Genomic DNA, 21,411 nt, shown 5'->3' on the forward strand with positions numbered 1-21,411 from the left:
CTCTCTCTCTTCCACCCCCCCCCCCCCCCCCCGGGCAACGGCGAGGACATACAGACAAAGCGATCGAAGGCGACAGCTGCGCGCGGACACCGCAGTCCCGCGCCGTCCCTCCGTCTCTCTCGTCACCCTCCCCCGGAAGAGGAGTGAGCTCGGCGAAGATGTTCTCGGGATCAGCAGTCGGCGGCGGAGACGGAGGCTGCTCTTCTCTGAGCGCGCTCGTCCCTATTCTCGCTCTGGCCTGCTTCGACGGCGTTCTTGCTTTCGTCGCTTTCTCTCAGGTATGTCTGATGTCTGCAGCGTGCAACTGTTTCTGCTCGTCGCTTTCCTCTGCTTCTCTCTCTCGAGTCGACTCCTCGTGATTGCTGAAATTCGAGGAGAATTTGTGACTGAACTGTTATCAATGATGAACAAGTTTCTTTTTTTCTTTTTTTTTAATTCTTTGTTTGGAGAGATTCTGTTGGATTGATTAGGAAAAGGATCTTACGATGTATCGACTTTAGTACTTTCTAAGATGCTCTTTTGCTGGAATCTTTGCCATAAACAATACCCATGCTTTAAAGATCCTCCTCTTGCTTGTGTCATCTCCAAAGGGACACCCTGACAAAATTTCGCATCAGCAGTTCTGCATGCATACATGCATATATATTTTGTCCAATTGTCTAATTTCGTGTCTGACAGTTCGGTGTTGATAGGACTAGGTTGTCCCCCCCCCCCCCCCCCCCCCCCCCCCCCCCCCCCCTCTCCCTCCCTTCCTTTGAATTGGGGATTGAAATAGGTTGCTTGAATTGATTATTTCACCAATCAGTTGATGAAAATGTTAGTAGCAGTGTCAGCTAGAATTTTCCATTGAACAAGTGATGGTGTCATTGTCATTATCAGTCTCATTATCTGTTTGAGGCCATTGATGTTAAGCTTATTTTGCTGTTCCAATTGGTTAGGTTATTGCTAAGAAAGAATGGCATAGGTCAGGATAATCAATAAATTTACTAATGATGATGGCCGGTCTGATTGGAATCTCTCTCTTTTTCTATCTCTCACATTGCGTAGATTCTTTATTTTGCAGGTCATTCGAATTCATTTGAGAAATCAGGAAGCTGGATGGACTCGCCAAAAAGTAAGCAGTCATCTCTGACAGTGCGACTTCGTTGCTTGAAATACAAAGTTCTATAGTTGCTTTAATCTACTGTATATATAAATTTATACAAGCAGTAATAAGAGATGAAGAAATACCTGTCCTGGAAAGGTGCTGATCCAAATCTCATGATCTGCCAACCTTGACAAAACTTGTAAACGACTTTATGAGCTTTGCCGTTAGTTTTCCCTTGCCACTGTTGAATGATATATAACTGCTATATCATTCCATACTTATAAATAATGTGTAAAGTTTATGCTTTTTCTATCAGAGGAAAAAGGGCTTGAATTTATGAGTTTTTAGCTGTTGATCTAATGTACGTTTTATTTATCATTGTAGTAGCATTTTTTCGGCTACTACTTTACCGTTCTCCTATTCAGATATATATGTAATATGAAATTGTTTCCTTGCAGGTTCTTCATCTAATGCTTGGCTGCTCCAACTTTGGTAAGGCTTTAAAGTGCATTTTGATATGATGTTCCAAAAGTTCTTCCTTTAAAATTATATTCGGTGTCTGTTTTCCTCTTTTACTGGGTGAAGTTAGAAAGTTGGCTGTGAACTTCTATATCAAATGAGAGTATGACATTGAACTGGGATGAACTGTCAGGGAGCCTGCTGTAAAGAAACTTTCGTTTTAGGGTATTATTAGGTGCAGAACGATGGTGGGGCCGTGAGCCTTCAGCGGCCCATTAACTTTAAGCATTTGCACAATTACTATAAGATAACATCATATGTTATACAAACTGATTCAATTCAGGAAAATGGGTTTATACTATCGTATAGCGGTAACATTATACTGAACTTTCTGCTTCACCTATGCTATAACATTATGACACTTTTCAATTGTTATAATGGACCGTATGTTAAATCATGGACCTACTATACCCATAGACAATTTGAAGTTGCATCAGAAATTCAGGGTAAATTCTACCAACGCCCTCAGGTGGTTTTATTAAAGAACAGTGACACGTCCTGCTTTATAATTAGGACACAGACACATCCTATAAGCTTTCATATGGAGACTGAGTCTCCCTCATCCATGGGGTGTAGTGTCTTCTGAAAACTTATAGTGGTTGTCTCTGTCCATTTGAAAACTTTCAAGGGTGTCATGGTCCTTGAATGGGGGTCGTCATTGTCCTTCTTTTAAGGCAGGGGATGGTGGTGAAATTGTACCAAAAAAATATTAAATAACTAATGTCTAATTTTGAGGGTTTGAGACAAGAGTCTTGAAAAATGTTATAATGCAGGTACAAAATTTGCACGCATAACTGGACATTGCACTGATGTTTTTGCCTTTACTTTGCAACAAAATCAATGAGATGCGTGGTACAGTTAGTAAAATGATTTGATGATGACTGCCAACAGTATAGGTGCATTTCAGATTTATATCATTAAAAGCTTTTCTAGAATGGTGATGACACTTCCCATGGTAGGATTTTTACAAGTTTGCATTTAAGATATTTTGCCATTCTTAATTCTTTCTTAGCTATATGACATGGCTAATCTTTTCAATGCCATCAGTTGTTACTACAAAGTATCCTTTCTTCAATTGGTTGAAATATATAGTTGTTAAATACAAATAACAATCACAAATAGAAGCTGACATGCTGAGCATATCTCCAGTCTCATTGTAGTTGAACCTCTTGATTGGCAGGTTATTTCATATTTTTTGCATCGACATTAGTTGCACAGTGTGAGAGGTGGCTGTGTTGGTCCAAAATGTGTGGATTCATTTTCATGGGTAAGTTCTTGTAGCTATAATGAAACAATGCAAAGAATTGTTACCACTGGCTTCCTCTATGGATTCCTCACATTGTTTAAATGGTGGAAATTGCTGCAGCCTATCCGAAAATTCTGTTCCTTGCTGCATTTCTTTTACTCCTATCCTTCTGGTGAGTACCTCATTATCTCTCACAGTAATCAGTCACATTCTTTGGGTCTTCCCTTTTGTTGTAACGTGGTTAAAAAACTTTCCTATTCATACATGATCCCCTAAACTTAAAACCCATTATATACATAGAGAAAAGTGAGAATCGTCTTATTTCATTTCCATATAACACATCGAACCCCTAAAGTGTTTTTCCTTTCAGCTCAAATGGGTACATATTACCCTCGTGCTGGACTATCTTGACAATGATAAAAGTGAAAAAGTAATGGATGCTTTATCCATGGAGATTATATTCGCGATATTTTCTACCTAGTATAGTGTACGTTGTTTTAAGTGTTATGCATATGCTTCTATGGTCAATGATTTTTTAGGGTCGACCTTTGCCATCAGGCGAATGATGAAGAGGAGGATGGTGGTAATGATAACGAAGAAAACAGTAGCCAGCAGTCTTTGTTGGACTCAAAGGCTAAATATTCACCAATCTCAGAAAGGCGATGTAGATGTTGTTCTTTTCAAAACATCGAAGTTGGCAGCCGACAGAAGTTTGTAATTGCGGTATGGAATAGAGATAATGAGCTCTGTGCATGTGATGTATTTTGTCTTTGCACATGTACCTTACTTTCTGATTACTTTTTTAGGTTGTTGCAGTTGTCTTTGTCCTAATGCTATGCTTCGCTGTGCTAATCTGGATAGGCACAGGGAAGAATCCTATTGATTCTTTGTCAGTTGCTCAGGTGCAAATACCATTCTTTGGCTCCATTATTATTTCCTAGGAGTATGATTGTGAATGTATTAGATAAACAAATAATTATTATACTCATGATATTCAGTTGCACCTTATTATCCGAAAATGAAATAATAGTAACTAGCATATTAAACTCACCAGCCCGCTGAATTAATTACATAGGTTCATTTTGTTATTATAAAAGCCAGCAAAAAGAAGGATTGCTTGGAAATTGTGCACAAGCAAATGTAGGGACTTTTAATTCCACATTTTGTTGGAATATTGCCCATCCAATATAATTTTCAAAGAACTACTGATATTACTAGTTCTTCATTTAGAGAGTAATCTACTCTTTGTTGCTTGAATACGTATATTATGCAGGTCTACGTGCATTTTTGCGCTGTAACAAGTTTATTACTGGGTGGAGCTTTGGGTTACTATGGTCAGTACGTTATAGCTGATATTTTTATTCTCTTCCTTGCATGCTCACATCAAGCAGTAGAGGTCTTTGGTCTAATCCATTATCTAGACATTTCCCTTATCATGTCCTCTTTCTTTCCTTCCCTCCACCTTTCAGGTATCCTCCTATTTTTAGAACTGAGGAAATTACGGTCCGAGAGGTCTTCAGCTGATATGTGGAAGGTCAGTGACTTCTGTGTGACACATCACTGCCTGCTAAAAACATCTTTTGGTTTGAATGAGAAGATGAGAACTTAAAGTTACCGTTGGCCCTTTCTCATGTTCCTCATATTGTTACCTGTGCATTGTTATTTCTTGACTTTCTTCATATCTTAGCAGAATTTTAACCTCATCATTAAGTCTAATACCCAAGAAGCTTGAAAACGGATGCAGGTCGGTGGCTTAGCGGTCGTCTCTGTTCTCTGCTTCACATCAAGTGCTTTGATAGCTCTTTTAACTGATTCTCCTGTAAGTAATTGATGGCTTAAACCCTCACATTTCACTCCTTTTCATCCACTTTTTGTCATTACATATTGACTTCGCTTACAATTCCATGTGCAGCTATTCTATAGCATGCATTTATCGGAAATAAAAGGAATAAAGCTACCAGTTCTTCTGATTTTCTACCATTTTATAGGTACAATCATTCAATCGCCGTGTCTTACTTGGATTTTATATGACTACATCAAAAAAGATGCAGGTGTAAAGGCAACTCGCCGACTTGTCTGCAATAATAAACTTGACCTAGGGAGAAATTCATACTTTTCATTCGCTACAGATCGTGAACTGTTGAGGCTCCTCCATCATGGAAGCTTGGGGTTTTCTTAAAATGCATAGAGTTTTCTAGCATTTTCTACAAAATAGGATAGAAAAATAAGAATGTCTTGGAAAACCATCTTTTGAGCAGCAACTTGATGTCTCGGTGGTTTCAATGTTCATTGCATGTTTCGGGATTTTTGGCAGGTGTAACGGTGCCATCATCCTTTCTGTTATGGGTAATGAGAGAACTTCCGCGTCCAATCACATCCCCTTCTCAGGCTGAACAAACGGTGATAACTTTCATCAGTTATGACCCTTCTATCACGCATAGTCCGAGACAGCAGGCTGCGGCAACTAGCTCAACAAACCAGGTGCAGTCATCCTTTCTGTTCATCTCATATCTTTTAAACCATGTATACTGCTCAACCCTCCCAAATTACTAACAGATCGTGTAAATTTTGCAAATTGCTGTAAGATCCCAATTTCTTCCGTAGAAACACCACATTAAATTTTGGGCACCACTAATGTATTGCAGGTGCTGAGATAAACTCCTATATAGGCATGCGTACTATGGGTGTTTCAAATAACATGATTTGAGCAGAAGCAAGGGCTAAATGGCATGCAAGACGATATCATATCAAGCTTCTGAGAGCAGTCCAGCAGCTCCAGCTCCGACTTTGTATTTAAACATGCAAAAGCAAGAGTGATAGATGGGCAGGCCTGCAGCTCGAATGATCAAGTTCCTACCAGTAGGTTTGGGATAGCATTTATTTTTCTTCGTTTGTGCGGTACATCTGCTATGAGATCTTAGATGTATGCGTATGTTTAGGGAGAGAGCGAAGATGTTTATTTGATTTGGATTGCCTATTGTTTTCAGTTGTAGGAGATTTTACTTTTGTGCAGATCAAACAGACCTTCGCTTATCTTTCCTCATGTTTATTGGCAATTGAAGTAGCGATTAATTTACGAGGATGAAAGAGTTTGAAATTATACAGATTGGAATGATCTCGTCTCCTCATGATCTGCTGTCATTCGAGTTATCTGTTTCTTTAGGTATAGCAGTCAACAATACCAGCAACTTCACCGTTTTGACAATAATCAGGAAGCTGGTTTATCACTGCCGTCCCAGTTACCACTTACCTCTTTGCATTTGTGGTTTTTTGTGATGTGCAGCAGTCATCTGTGTGTTTGCGAAAGCAATTCATTGGTCCGATTTGCTAGAAGAACATGCTCTGTATCGTGAGCCAGCGGTGAGGCACGGGCTCGACTATGAGCATATTCAGCATCGTGCTAGATCGGATTCTTGCACAGTTGCCTCAAGGTTTCGGCTTTAGTTTGCGCTATAATGTGGATTCGGGTTGTGGATTATGTTGAGACATCACAAAGATGAAGTGGAGCCCAATAGATTGGCCGCTGCCAGACTCGGTTTGAAATGAGGCTGGGACTGAACTGGGTTGACATGGGTCAATGCAGGACCAATGCGTCATATAGTCGGGGCACTCGATATGAATCACTGGTCAAGCAGTGGCAGAGTTATATTAAAAGAATCGAATGACGAACCAATGTCGAGTACTTTTGAAATACGTTGAGAGTCAAATGTGTCCAAGATTTCATTGCCAACATCTTTGGAAGAAGTATGGCAAGCTAAAAATATTTGACGATAAGTCTGCTGAGATATGTAAGATTTTGTTTCCTTCGGTTTCCTCCGTATCCAGGCAAAGGTGAGAGGAATTGGTATCTTATTCAGTTCCTTGGTTGTGCCTATGAGCTAAAATGTTGATCCGTCGGACCTTTCCATAAAGGGGCTGGATAATTTTCGTAAGAGATAAATTTATGTTCGGTGTCTTCTTAAAAGGAGGATCTTGTAGAGGCCAATTAGAGACTCTCACGTTGCGAATTATCGGCGTTAACGAAATAATAATGAACTTATTAAATAGTAAGACACTTATTATTTAATAATAATTTATTATTTTTAATATTAATAAGATATTTGTTAAATAATAATAAACTTATTATTTTACAAGAAATTTATTATTTTGTATACACTAAGACTCTTATTAAATAACAAATTATTTTATCAAATAACAAAAAACTCATATTTCCTGAAGCCTCCGTAAAATTGCACTTTTATGGAGGCTTCATATCGTAGACACTACCTTTTCGTAATTTTATCAAGTGTTCGGGTTGCTAGTATAAAGAAATTTAATAAGATAAGTTTATTGCCATTTAGCAAGAAAACTTTTTATTTAATACGAGTTCTATTGTAATAATAATGTTGTGTTTGGTTTCAAAGTAGAATTTTAAAATCAGATTTTGATTTTAAAATAGAGTGGTATAAATGGGGTCCACCATTTGATTTTGTATAAGTTATTTTGTTTTGTTATGGAAAAAAAATGGTATAAATGGGGCCCACTCTTTGACTTTGTATGAATTATTTTGTTTTGTCGTGAATAGAATTATGTTAAAGTTGTGATTTTAAAATCACATTTGCAAATCAAATAAGCCAATAAATTTCTTACAAAATAATGAACTTCTTACCATTTGGCATGTATCTTGTTTATCTAAAACAATAAGTTTTTTATTATTTTGTTAACGATAATTATTCAACAAATTGGAACTTAGCGCACTGTGATTGAGCTCTGTAAACGCCCCTTTTAAGGGGGCTTCGTGGGAAAGTTTATCCTTTTTTTTTAATCCAGCAAAAAAAAAAACGGTTGGCTGTCTTTGGCGGGAAGAGCTGGCCGTTGCAAGACACAATCAACGGTCGATCCGCAGTCAGGTGATTCGACTATATACGTTTCGTTCATCTAACGCAGGACGCACGAAACTACCCTGCTCCCGCCTCCTCCCCATCCTGTCCTCTTCATCTTCTTCTTCCTCTTCCCCAAGAAACATTTTTATTTGCCGGAAATGACCAAAAAAGCGGCAAAAAGAGTAAAAACAGAGCAGAGAGGAAAAAGCTCCCTTGTCTCTGTCTCGGGTCGTCTTCTCCTCCAAAAAGCAGAGCTCCTCGTCCTCGTCCTCATCCCCTCCCCATCGCTGTTCCTTAATGCAGTTATCTAATGAATCTTTTTTATCTAATCATAGGACATCAAAAGCAAAAGCACCCACAAGCAACAGTACGCTGAGTTCCCATGAGTTCCATCCCCTCAATTCTTTTCTTCCCACCGGGGCAAACCCTTTTGCCCTTTTGCCCAACCCCCACACAAAGCATCCCCCTTTGTCTCTCTCTCTCTCAGTATAAAGACTCCAAAAGATGGCTGCCATTATCGTTTTCATGACTCTTCGAGACCCAACCCGGTCAGTAAACCACTGCCCAGGAAGACGGGTTGCCATTTGAGATGGCGAGCTCGAGCGGCAGCAAGATGGATTCGGGCCCTGCCCGCTCCCTCTCGAGGAGGATGACCAGGGCCCAGAGCGTGATGGTCGACTTGCCCAATGAGGACAGCTCTACCGTCGACAGTGAGCTCGTCCCCTCCTCTCTGGCAGCCATCGCCCCGATCCTTCGTGTCGCCAATGAGGTCGAGAAGGAGAATCCTAGAGTCGCCTACCTCTGTAAGCAATCTCAATCTTTTGTAGCTCTATATCTTTTGTAATCGCACAATACCGAATCGGCAATTATCTTTCAGCAGTTTCGACGTGTAATATATATAGAGATGTGTATGTATATATATATATATATATATATATACAGACACACACACAGACGCTTGTATGTATAGTAGTTGTTGCAGTTGCTCTTGAAACGATTGGATGCTCTATGTTAGTAGATTTTTAGTAGGATCCTCACTTTTTAATATAAGTACCTCGTAATTGAAAGTGTTTCCTATGGACATAGCTTGGGATGGATTGAGTAATTTTGTGGAGTTGTGAGATTTCTTCGAACTAGTAATTTTTTGGAACAGTTTCTCGAGTGGGGGGGAAAGGCCGGACTTTTATTTCGGTTGGTCCATCATTATGAAGGCACTGCAGAGAATTATGATCCTATGGCTAGTCTTGAATGGCTCAAATTAGACTCTAGTCTTATAGCTAGTTTTGAACGTCTCAAATTCGATTGAAATATCTGCGTTGCTCCTTTGCCTCAAAATTGCTATGAGGTGGGTCAGGAATATCCTTAAGTTATGTATATTTAATATTAATCCGGCCTTGTTTACGTGTTTAGGCCGCTTCCATGCTTTTGAGAAGACGCATAAGATGGACCCCCACTCAAGTGGACGTGGTGTTCGCCAGTTTAAGACTTATCTATTGCACAGGCTGGAGAAGGTAAAAGCTGAATCATTTACCATTTCAAAGGCTTCTCATAGTTGCCTTTGTCATGCAACTTATGTCATCTTTGCCCAGTTTTATTCTTTTTACTGCAGCAAACATTCCGGTTTTCATCTTTAATTTGGAAATTATAGTGTACTCCATCAGCAAGTCTATGTGAAACCGAAACGCAGTTCTTTTTTATTCCATGACCTCGAGGAGTCACTGATTGCGTCATTTAAATTCTGGCATCAGCTTAATAGCCTCCCCAAGAATCATCAGAATTTGCTATCTTCATGAAACTGATGTTGGAGCTGTCTATTGAACTTAAACTGTTTCATCAGTATAATGGAAGTCTTCTTTCTTTGTAGGAAGAAGAAGAAACCAGACCACAACTGGCCAGGAATGATCCAAAAGAAATCCAGTTGTATTATCAGCAGTTCTACGAAAAGCACATCCAGGAAGCTGAATATACAAAAAGACCGTGAGGCTCTATCCTATGCTTGAATCATTATAGCATCCTAAAGAGAGCCTTCTTTGCGTTGTTTGAGTTTTTTTTTCGTCTTCAAGGGAGGAAATGGCGAAGATCTATCAGATGGCCTCAGTACTGTACGATGTGGTGACAACAGTAGTGCCTTCTGAAAATATCGATAAACAGGTCTAAAGAAATTAATTACAGTTTCTGCTTCTCTTTAATCTCAGGCAACATTCTTGATTAACATGCTAAGGTAACGCGCTTTTGCTGTTGCAGACAAAAACGTATGCCAAGGAAGTCGAGAGGAGACAGGCTCAGTCTCAACACTACAACATTCTTCCATTGTTTGCCACTGGAGTTAAACCAGCTATCATGGAACTTCCTGAGGTTTGTTATGAACATGGGAAATTCCGGTATAGATCTGATTTAGTCTCAGAATAGGATCAATATATATATATATATATATATATATATATTTTAAGATTGAATCAATTACAACATTTTATTGCTGCACTTTCCCTATTTAGTATCATAATCATCGAGCCCATGGTAATCGTCATTTGTGATTAAAGTCTAAAAGAATCCAACGATACCTGGTCTACGTCAGTATTCTCCATAAGCAACACATGGCATCTTTTTTTTGCTCGGAGTTAATGAATCAGAAATTTGACCGTGTTTCTTGAATAACACAGATCAAAGCAGCGCTTCAGGCTATACGAAGTGTTGAAAATCTCCCAATGCCCCGAATTCACCCGGAAACCCATGTGCAAGATGAAACTTCCGAAAGGCCTGTGGAGAGGGTTAGATCTGTCACAGATATACTAGAGTGGCTCTCCTCTGTTTTTGGGTTCCAGGTAAAATTAGACTTGAATGTGTTCTGGTACCATTGATGTCTGCAGCTGCATCTCCTATGGCTTGTACCTTTATGATTATGGAGAATAATTCTATCTCATAAGAGTACTTTAACTTCTGGAACATAAAGTGAGAAACCTTAGGTTTGGTCATGGATAAGAGTTTCAATCTCCAATTTTTATGCGTTGATAACTCTTTTCGTTCTTTTTTGTTTGTAAATTTTCCGAAAGAAAAAGAAGTTTTTATATACCTCAAACAAAATGTTTTCCCCTTAGCTTTTGAAAAGATCCAAACGCTTAGAAAGAGAAGTACATTTTTCTGCGATCAAGTAGACCCCGCAGGCACTTTTCGTTAAAAGTCGGGGAACAAATATATGACTAGTCGGTTGACACTAACTGCTCTTTTCCGTTAAGCAGAAGATGAGTTTCTCTGTGGACAGGAAAATGGTTTCATTACTCTCTCTGAATCCGTACAAACGCTGTTGCCTTTCATTTGTGCTTCATATGTTTTTAATATAGGGCATTAAATGAAGTAAAGTACCATAGTTCTAACTGGATATGTTTTCCTGTCTCGTTGGTTGAAGAAAGGAAATGTGGCAAACCAGAGAGAGCACCTAATTTTATTGCTGGCAAACATCGACATAAGGCATAGGCATCTTGAAGATTATACGGAGGTAAATGGATATTACGTCCGCTCGGTTTATCTATCTTCCAATCAGCTAACTACCAATACAATGTTGATTTCTTTATGAGATCGAAATTGATCCTGACCAGAAAATTCCTTGCAGTTGGACATGGCCACTGTTGTTGAGCTGTCGGATAAAATCTTCAAGAACTATCGCTCATGGTGTCATTATCTGCGATGCAAACAAAATATCAAGTATGCTTAATCGGTGCATTTCAGATCAGAAGTAAAAACCTGTTCAATACAATCTTTCGTATCATTTATGTGATATTTATAATGTTTCCCTTTTTCCTTTTAAGGGTGCCCCAAGGTGCGGATAAACAGCAGTTACTGCTCATCTACATTGCTCTTTACCTTCTTATCTGGGGCGAAGCCTCAAACATCCGTTTCATGCCCGAATGTCTTTGCTACATCTTCCATCAGGTATGCTACTAAAGCAGCCAGTTACAACTTTTAGTTTTTCCTGCTCTCTCTCTTCCACCCCCCCCCCCCCCCCCTTTTCTCTTGACATGATGTTAGAGGGAGAATATCTATTTACTATATTGTTCAGCTAAATAGTGCATGAGCACCTTTAAAGGTTCCTTTTCTCTCACGGGATTGATAAAAACACATAAAAAATGTATAATCTTACAATATTTGTTGTTTGTGGTGAACTTTTCACGGTTCCTAAGAGATAAATCAACCTCAAATTAGAGCACCAATTTACCTTCCAAAATTTGGACTTTTCATTGGTTATGAAAGATAAAATGATTATGAAATCATGAAGCACTTGCTGTGTTGTTAATAAACATTGTTTGAATTATGAAATGACAGCATTTTAACATATCGGAATTATATTATAGCTTGTTTTCACTTCTCCCAACTCATTCCTACTCTAAAAAAATGTGTTGCTGTTTGATGTTTCAAGATGGCAAATGAAGTTTATGGAATCCTGTTTAGCAATGTCCATCCAGTTAGTGGAGACCCATATCAAACAGCAGTGAGAGATGATGAAGCGTTCTTGAGGGGCGTTATTACCCCTATCTATCAGGTTCTCCGGAAGGTATTATTGTTTTTCTACTCTGGAGGCTCTTTCCGGTTCATATTTTTGTTTTCTGTTGCCTAATATTTTAATTGAATGGTTAAAAGGAAGTTAGGAGAAACAAAGGAGGGAAGGCGAGCCATGCAAGATGGAGAAACTACGATGATCTGAATGAGTACTTCTGGTAAGATAAGATCCCACTGATTGAAAGTTAATGTCTCAGACTATGCTAGAGAAATTAGCTTAGTAAAATTTCATCTTTCTGTTCAGGTCAGAGAAATGTTTTAGACTGGCATGGCCACTGGATCAAAAAGCAGATTTTTTTGTACGCTCGGATGACTTTCAGCCGCCAAATGAAGTATATCTCTTTCTTCCCCTCTGTCTATGTTTCTGTGTTTGCGTGTGTAGATGTAATCTGATTTTTGTGCATTCTGTAGAGAGCTAATCATGGCACTACTGGGAAGCAAAAGCCTAAGACTAACTTTGTCGAAGTTCGCACGTTTTGGCATCTGTATAGAAGTTTTGATCGGATGTGGATATTCTTCATATTGGCGTTGCAGGTAGGTCATCCCATATTTAAGCCTGAGTTGTAATCTGAAGATATTTGTAGTGAAATTGCTTAAATTTCTGGTTTCAGGCTATGATTATTATTGCGTGGAGTCCCGATGGTACCATTCTGGCTATTTTTGATGAGGATGTCTTCAGAGATGTTCTGAGCATTTTTATCACTTATGCTTTTCTCAACTTCATAAGAGGTACTCGCCACATTTCCAAACCGATACGAGTATCTTCTCCTTCTCTTTTAATTTTGAGAATTGTGATGCAATTCTGAAACCAAATGCTGACTGTCGCAGCAACTCTTGATATCATCCTCAGTCTGAATGCTTGGAGAAGTATGAGATTCAGTCAGATTCTTCGGTACATTCTGAAGTTTGTAGTGGCAGCTGCTTGGGCCGTGGTTCTTCCAATTGGTTATAGCAGTTTGATTCAAAATCCGACAGGAGTCTTGAGGATTTTCCACTCATGGGGCCAGGACTGGAGGAGCGCATCGTTTTACTATTACGCGGTCGCAATCTTTATGATACCCAATGTTCTTGCAGCTATACTCTTCTGTGTTCCTTATATAAGGAGAACAATGGAGCGTTCGAGCTTGTTGCCTATAACTATTCTCATGTGGTGGGCCCAGGTAAGAAATCCACTGGCCCTGCTTCTGTTTTTTAGGCTCAAATTTTCATAAATCTTCTTTACAGTTTGTATTGGTCTTTAATGTGGTGAACAGCCAAAACTTTACGTGGGACGAGGAATGCACGAGGATATGTTCTCACTCCTGAAGTACGAACTTGATAATTAGATATTTTTCCTTAGTTGTTCTCTCATTCTATGCTGATTGTTAATAGTATCAATGTCACCTTCGTACGGAATATTCATTATGAATTAAAAAAGATGATACATTAATGGCAGGTACACCCAATTCTGGATCATGCTACTCATCAGCAAACTTGCATTTAGCTACTATGTTGAGGTGATACTTGTCTCAAATTATATTCGTGATTTTGGGTTTCTCAAATCTCAACAAAATTTATCTGTTTGATTATTGGAGAAGGGATCAATTTGCATCAGCTCAGTGGATCTTGTTTTGTTAGCGTATGCAAAATTCCTGATTTGTGTGTGTTCATTTGTTCATCATTCTTTCTGCTGCTACTCTTCCAGAAAAACTTTATGAATACATGAAATATTCAACATGCACTGAAATCGCTGGGTTAAGAAAACTTCCAATCTCTATGTCCTCCTCATGGTACAGGTTGTGGAAATTATATAGTTCATTTGAAAATGATATTGCCTGGGACAGTGCTGTCCACTTAAAGAATAGAAAACTTCCTGCTTGATATTTTATCTCGTGAAGGAGTACTTTTGGCTATATATCCAGTAAGTAAACGAGAGCTTGAGCTTTTCACTATTTGGTTTATGCATTGGACAGATTATGCCACTAGTTGGACCGACGAAGGCAATTATGCAGATGCGTGTCTATAACTATGAATGGCATGAATTTTTCCCAAGATGTAAGTATTTGCCTGTCTTTTTTATTTCCAATGTCGTCACTACCCTTTTAGTTGCAGCCACAGGATTGTAATTATTTCTTGCTTTATGTTGTAGTAAAGGATAACCTGGGGGTTATTGTTGCGATATGGGCTCCAATTGTTCTGGTAAGTGCTTCCTAGACAAACTGTTCCTGCGAACAATATCAAAGCATTTGATTTTTGCACGAATCTGATGGAGTTCATGTGTACATTTGATATTTAATTGGTCAAAAGGTTTACTTCATGGATGCACAAATATGGTATGCCATATTTTCCACTCTCTTTGGTGGCATATATGGAGCCTTCAGCCATTTGGGTGAGGTTAGTTGCTATTCTTTCCTTTTTTCTTCATATAGATTTTGTTAAGTACTTAGCTGGCTTGGGAGTTATGATCTGTATGCTAAATCTTAAGATTGTTGCTGCATTATGATATTTTGGTTTCTTCTTTATGGTGCTTTATTGTTCTTTTGGGGTCTCTCAGATAAGAACACTTGGGATGCTGCGATCCCGATTTGATGCTGTGCCTTCAGCATTCAGTCAGTACCTTTTGCCTTCATCAAAGAGCGAGGGATCGAAGAGGAGAGATCAGGTAGTTCCTGCAGTCAGTTCAAGCATCTCTTTTCATTCTTTGAACATGTTATATTTATCCGTCTTGCCACAAAAGCAGCTGTCATAAACTGAGTCTTTTGGCAATTTCTATTAAGTATTTTGCCATGTCAAAGCTCTTTTTCATCTTCCTCCTCTTCTTTCCCTTTTAAGTGGAGACTTTTCCAATGTCAGGATGAGTCGATGGAAAGGAGGAACATTGCATATTTTTCGCAAGTGTGGAATGAATTCATTCGTACTATGAGAATGGAGGACCTGATCAGCAACAGGTTAGAACCATTCCTCATTCCTCAACTGCATCTTGTTATTATGCTTCAGATATAATATTATCAGCTTTCCATTTCACTCCAAATTTCAGAGACAGAGACTTGCTCCTTGTTCCTTATAGTTCAAGCGACGTCACTGTTATTCAGTGGCCACCATTTTTGCTCGCTAGTAAGGTATAAATGTTGAGAGGCATCTTCTTACTTTGATTTGTTATCAATGTCTATGTGGAGCTTACACGTATTCCATGCATTAGATTCCCATAGCACTTGACATGGCAAAAGACTTCAAGGGAAAGGATGATGATGAGTTGTTTAGGAAGATAAGGAGTGACCCTTATATGCACTCTGCAGTTATTGAATGCTACGAGACTCTCAGGGACATCATCTATGGGCTTCTCGAAGATGAAATTGACAGAATGTAAGTCCAAAGCATTCACATGCCTAGATTTGATCGAGAAATTGTCTCAGTTGCCTTTGATTCTTCGATTACAAACACACAAAACCAACCCCCCCACCAACCCCAACCCTCCAACAGGTGATGAGTGATGCCTTATTAATTTGTCTATACTTTTATGAACTTCTGGCAGGGTTGTCCGGGAAATTTATTATGAAGTAGATATTTGCTTGCAACAGCGCAGATTTTTGACTGAATTTCGAATGAGTGGGTTGCCTATTCTTAGCCAAAGGTTGGAAAGGTTTCTGTCTCTCTTGGTAAAGTTCTCCCTTCAGTTCATATACAAGGTTTAGTTTCCTCCTTCTCGCTTACTTCTTTTTGATGCGGATACTGACGTGGTCATTTTGTGTTTGAGTTGTTGCATCAGCAGCAGACAGATTATGATGATGAGGAGATATACAAGTCCCTGATAATTAATGTGCTTCAGGATATTATGGAGATCATAATAGAAGATGTCATGATGAATGGCCACGAGTAAGTCTCGGGGATTGCTTATTATAAGTTTTTGCTTTATAAATCAGTCTCAAGTAGCCATCAGAAAAACTTGTCTGTCATCAGCCTAAGATGATGGATGATTTTCTAATGTATGACTGTTTCCGTGTTGGTAGAATCTATGAGAGAACAAATATACACTTAAGAGACAGCCAAAGCAATAAAAGGGAGCAGAGGTTTGAAAAAATAAATATCCGCCTCATGCTGAACAAGTCTTGGATCGAGAAGGTGATCTATCCTCTTTTTTAATTTTTAACTAATTTGCAGATATGTGAAATTCCAATTCTTATTCTTTTTCAATGGCTTCGTAGGTTGTTAGGCTTCATCTGCTTCTTACTGTCAAGGAATCTGCAATTAACGTGCCTTCAAATCTGGAAGCTCGCCGAAGAATTACATTCTTTGCTAATTCGCTGTTCATGAACATGCCGAGTGCTCCTAAAGTGAGGAAAATGCTTTCTTTCAGGTAATAAATAATGGTAGAAACATCGTTTAACAATTGGAATGGCGTTTTCTAAGTATCATTGAATCCTTGTGCTCTTCTTCTGGTACAGTGTGTTGACCCCATATTACAAAGAAGATGTTATGTATTCGACGGAAGAGCTTAATAGGGAAAATGAGGATGGAATTTCGACTTTGTTCTACCTGCAGAAAATATATCCAGGTTATTTTTCACTTGGTGCACATTTTTCGCCATACCACTTTTTTTCAAATTGACTGATAACAGCTCTGTTGCAATACAGATGAATGGACCAATTTCCTTGATCGTATAAACGATGAGAAAAATGAATATTCCGACAAAGACAAGCTGGAGCAGGAACGCATGTGGGTTTCTTTTAGAGGGCAGACTCTTGCTAGGACAGGTCAGATCATGAGATTTATTCCATAGCTTGTTTGACTTAACGATGTTGGTAGTTCTGAGGATACTGAATGTAACTCTTTTATCTGCTAGTGAGGGGGATGATGTATTACAGGCAAGCTTTAGAGCTCCAATACTTTTTGGAGTTTGCTGGCGATAGCGGTAAGTGACTTATACCCCTAGTTTTGAGATCCGGCTGAACATTGAACCCTTATGGTTCGGTTCTCCCTATAATAGTTATGCGATTGAACCCATTGAACTGCCGGGCTCATCACAGGTTTGTTAAAGAATCAGGTTATCATAAAGCATCCATTTTTCTGGGAACATATTCAACTCATATTCATAAATGATATATGTATTAAAGTAACTATATTGAACTCATAGTTCCACTTGATCTGGTTATTACTTTTAAAACGAATGAATCCAATTGGAAACGCTGATTACATCAAATTGACACCTCACTTGTGATTTGATTTTCTGTCCTGAAGTTGGAACAATCCTATGCTTCCTCTGCTTGCAGTTTTCTACGGTGGCTATAGAACCATGGAGTTACCTGAGGAGGAACAGAGGGCATTCTCTGATAGGGCCCAAGCTCTCGCGGATTTGAAGTTCACTTACGTTGTTTCATGTCAAGTTTACGGGGCTCAGAAAAAATCAACTGACAATCGTGATCGAAGTTGTTACACCAATATATTGAATCTCATGTTAACGTAAGTCAAATCTTGAAACCTGATGAGCATGCACAGGTATGGATGATATTTTGGTTGACAAGGCATACTACAGGTACCCTTCTTTGCGAGTTGCTTACATTGACGAAAGAGAGGAGACAGTTAATGACAAACCTCAGAAGTGTTACTACTCCGTGCTTGTTAAAGGAGGGGATAAGTTAGATGAGGTACGAAGGTTATTTTCGTAGTAAGTAATTGCCCTTGGTTCCAGTTTAACTGTTTGGGAAAGACTGATCTGTTATACTTTCTTCCATTTCATTTTAAAGGAAATATACCGAATCAAGCTTCCCGGTCCTCCTACAGAAATCGGTGAAGGAAAACCTGAAAATCAGAACCATGCTATAATTTTCACCAGGGGAGAGGCACTGCAGACCATAGACATGAATCAGGTACGCATCCATGGTCTTCTCCCATTTAATGTGCGGCAAAGAGTTAGTTAATCAGCTTTCAATATTCTTTCCTCTTTTTTCCCGGGTACTTCCAGGATAATTACTTTGAAGAAGCTTTCAAGATGAGGAACGTGTTGGAAGAATTTCAGAAACGTCGTGGTGGACCAAGAAGACCGACTATTCTGGGCCTGAGGGAGCATATTTTTACAGGAAGGTCGGGGCTCAGATAGAGCCATTCATACATTGTTTTGACCTCACAGAATCATTTCTCTCTTTCAATTAAAACATGTTCAGAAGACACAACTTAGCATAAGTTTCTCAGGAATGATTTGTTCAATCTTTTTTTTCCCCCCTTCACTTGTACAGTGTTTCGTCGCTAGCTTGGTTCATGTCCAATCAGGAGACTAGTTTTGTCACCATTGGCCAACGAGTTTTAGCAAATCCATTAAGGTAATCTAAGAATTCCGGATCTCAACTTAGCAATTTACGAGCTTTCAAATTGAGAGTTTATCATGTTGTGTTTCTCATCTTTATTTCTTTCCAAATTTCCTTAGATTAAAATAACCACATTTTTCTTCTTTCTGTGATTGCAGAGTTCGTTTCCATTATGGCCATCCTGATATATTTGACAGACTCTTCCACATCACTCGAGGGGGCATAAGTAAAGCTTCCAGGGTCATCAACTTGAGCGAGGACGTTTTTGCTGGTAAAGTTTTAGTTGTTTTGGGGATATTTTGTCCCTTTTATTCAACTGCGTAGTCTGCGTAATGCAGGAAGAATATGTGGTTGTCTCACAAGTAAAAGCTGATACTCTGCTCTTAATCTTTCATCAGGGTATAATTCGACTCTCCGTGGGGGATATGTAACGCATCACGAGTACATCCAAGTAGGAAAGGGTCGTGATGTGGGAATGAATCAAATATCGCTTTTCGAGGCCAAGGTTGCTAACGGGAATGGCGAACAAACACTCAGTCGTGATGTTTACAGGCTCGGTCGCCGATTCGACTTCTACAGAATGCTCTCTTTCTATTTCACGACTGTCGGTTTTTACTTCAGTAGCATGGTAATTATTCAATTCATCTCTATCAGCTTGTTGCTCTGCATTCAAGTAGCAGGTTTATCACGCATCATTTGACATGAGTTATGTGCCACACGTTGTATTGTTCAGCTCACAGTGCTCACGGTGTACGTGTTCTTGTATGGACGCTTATACATGGTCATGAGCGGGTTGGAACGTGAGATACTTCAGAGCCCAAGCATACACCAAAGCAAGGCCCTCGAGGAGGCCCTGGCGAGCCAGTCAGTTTTCCAGTTGGGCCTCTTGCTCGTGCTACCTATGGTTATGGAGATTGGTCTTGAGAAAGGTTTCCGCTCTGCCCTGGGTGACTTCATCATCATGCAGCTACAGCTTGCCTCCGTGTTCTTCACATTCCAACTTGGGACAAAGGCCCACTTCTTTGGGAGGACAATCTTACATGGAGGCTCCAAGTACAGAGCCACTGGGCGTGGTTTTGTCGTGTTTCATGCGAAGTTCGGTGATAACTATAGGCTCTATTCTCGAAGCCACTTTGTAAAGGGGCTCGAGCTCCTTATGCTGTTGATCCTCTATGAGGTTTATGGAGAATCATACCGGAGCTCGAAGCTTTACCTGTTCATCACCTTCTCGATGTGGTTCTTGGTTGCTTCGTGGCTTTTTGCGCCATTTATATTCAACCCGTCGGGCTTTGACTGGCAGAAGACAGTGGATGACTGGGCCGACTGGAAGAGGTGGATGGGGAATCGGGGTGGGATCGGGATTCCGCCCGATAAAAGCTGGGAGTCATGGTGGGACGAAGAACACGAGCACCTTAAGCACACAAACATTCGAGGGAGAGTGCTTGAGATATTACTTGCTTGCCGGTTCTTCTTGTACCAGTATGGAATTGTCTACCACCTCGATATATCGCACCACAGCAAGAACTTATTGGTACATTCAAGAATCTTTTCAGTGACACCGTGACCAAATATCAACGCAATCTGCCATTTCAGTTTTGACACAACTTTTTCTCGACTTAAACTAATGCATTCTTCATCTCTTTTTGTAGGTTTATGGACTTTCTTGGGTGGTCATGCTAACCGTTCTCCTCGTCTTGAAGGTACGTGAAACTGAAACTGCTCTGTAGAAGAATGATGTGGGATAGATGAAAGCTTTTCCTCATTTTCGGAATCGTCCGAGGAAAATGCAGAAACCTGAAAGTGCTTCCACGCCTTAACTAGCGAAAGCCGAAACTTTTCTCCATAACTAAGCCGAAGTTGCTTGCTTGTTTTGTTTCCTAATCCTTGCATATTGCATATGGCGGTTTCAGATGGTATCTATGGGAAGAAGAAGATTTGGGACGGACTTCCAGCTCATGTTCAGGATTTTGAAAGCGCTTCTGTTCCTCGGGTTCATGTCAGTCATGACGGTCCTGTTTGTCGTCTGTGGTCTCACTATATCCGATCTATTCGCCGCCACTCTCGCCTTCTTGCCTACCGGGTGGGCCATCCTTCTGGTAAGTCTAAAATACCTTAAGTTACTGGGATAAATCCTGACCATCTAATGGTCGATTAACGAGGCTCGTCCTAACCCTTACATCTCCAGCATTATATCCATGGCATTATAAGCACATTATTGATAACTCGGTCTTAAGACGGCTATTTTCATGACAGATTGCGAGCGGTTTCAATTAATTCATGTTTCTTTTGTGTTTCCTTAGCTCGGGCAAGTGAGTAGGCCATTGCTGAGACGGTTAGGTGTCTGGGAGTCCGTAAAGGAGCTCGGGAGAGCTTACGACTACATAATGGGAGTGTTACTCTTCATGCCAATCGCGATCCTTTCTTGGTTCCCTTTCGTTTTGGAATTCCAGACCCGACTCCTCTTCAACCAGGCATTTAGCAGAGGTCTCCAGATCTCCATGATTCTCGCTGGAAGGAAAGACAAGAACGAGGAAAAAAAGGATCCAACCCGATCGCGCGCCCCATATTAATTTACACTGTATTCTTTAGCAAACTGCAGCATCAGAGCTGGTCATTTTGTAGCAGATATTGCATGTACACTAGTATACTTACTCCGGCGCGTTGCACAGGTTAATTTCATATTATACAGTTCCAAGATATGTGTGCTTATCTATATTGTTGAAATAGAATAGGTCTATGTAGATCGTTAAACACATTAATCATATCGAATTTAGTGAAAATAGTGGCAAATTTAAGTAATAGTTAAGTTTTTTTTTTTTAAATCATTTTGTAACGTTAGGTTGACATGGAATACCAAAAGAATGATCT

The 21,411-nt window shown here is 39.6% G+C and overlaps 2 protein-coding genes across 9 annotated transcripts; both read left to right on the forward strand.

Moving 5' to 3' along the window:
• Positions 1 to 6,726, forward strand: LOC116205084 (tobamovirus multiplication protein 1). 7 transcript variants are annotated; one of them, XM_031537545.1, is made up of 14 exons: positions 7 to 278; positions 1,064 to 1,114; positions 1,546 to 1,579; positions 2,787 to 2,873; positions 2,973 to 3,024; positions 3,392 to 3,575; positions 3,659 to 3,754; positions 4,126 to 4,186; positions 4,322 to 4,386; positions 4,597 to 4,671; positions 4,765 to 4,840; positions 5,167 to 5,333; positions 5,498 to 5,711; positions 6,136 to 6,726. In XM_031537545.1, exons 1-13 carry the CDS (start codon positions 159 to 161, stop codon positions 5,507 to 5,509), a joined length of 1,080 nt encoding a protein of 359 aa, XP_031393405.1. In that variant the 5' UTR covers positions 7 to 158; the 3' UTR covers positions 5,510 to 5,711; positions 6,136 to 6,726. The 7 variants fall into 7 exon arrangements, with proteins under 7 accessions (XP_031393408.1, XP_031393409.1, XP_031393405.1 ...); XM_031537546.1 differs by having other exon boundaries at positions 6,139 to 6,726; XM_031537543.1 differs by having other exon boundaries at positions 5,498 to 6,015; positions 6,136 to 6,702.
• Positions 6,727 to 8,303: 1,577 nt separating this feature from the next.
• Positions 8,304 to 21,184, forward strand: LOC116204959 (callose synthase 7). 2 transcript variants are annotated; one of them, XM_031537347.1, is made up of 42 exons: positions 8,304 to 8,517; positions 9,125 to 9,225; positions 9,579 to 9,691; positions 9,778 to 9,865; positions 9,959 to 10,069; positions 10,375 to 10,536; positions 11,118 to 11,207; positions 11,322 to 11,413; positions 11,518 to 11,641; positions 12,126 to 12,260; positions 12,347 to 12,423; positions 12,510 to 12,597; positions 12,677 to 12,799; positions 12,877 to 12,994; positions 13,094 to 13,425; positions 13,519 to 13,571; positions 13,701 to 13,761; positions 14,218 to 14,299; positions 14,394 to 14,443; positions 14,552 to 14,638; positions 14,799 to 14,906; positions 15,098 to 15,192; positions 15,282 to 15,363; positions 15,444 to 15,607; positions 15,777 to 15,900; positions 16,011 to 16,117; positions 16,252 to 16,363; positions 16,447 to 16,598; positions 16,687 to 16,796; positions 16,876 to 16,995; positions 17,085 to 17,153; positions 17,512 to 17,701; positions 17,775 to 17,886; positions 17,986 to 18,108; positions 18,204 to 18,322; positions 18,475 to 18,558; positions 18,702 to 18,814; positions 18,942 to 19,171; positions 19,277 to 20,074; positions 20,193 to 20,243; positions 20,454 to 20,639; positions 20,844 to 21,184. In XM_031537347.1, the coding sequence occupies exons 1-42, from the start codon at positions 8,304 to 8,306 to the stop codon at positions 21,111 to 21,113; spliced, it is 5,820 nt and encodes a 1,939-aa protein (XP_031393207.1). In that variant the 3' UTR covers positions 21,114 to 21,184. The 2 variants fall into 2 exon arrangements, with proteins under 2 accessions (XP_031393207.1, XP_031393208.1); XM_031537348.1 differs by having other exon boundaries at positions 16,014 to 16,117.
• The last annotated feature ends 227 nt before the right edge of the window (positions 21,185 to 21,411 follow it).

This window comes from Punica granatum, chromosome 4 (genome assembly GCF_007655135.1).
Source record: "Punica granatum isolate Tunisia-2019 chromosome 4, ASM765513v2, whole genome shotgun sequence".
Classification (NCBI taxonomy): Eukaryota; Viridiplantae; Streptophyta; class Magnoliopsida; order Myrtales; family Lythraceae; genus Punica; species Punica granatum.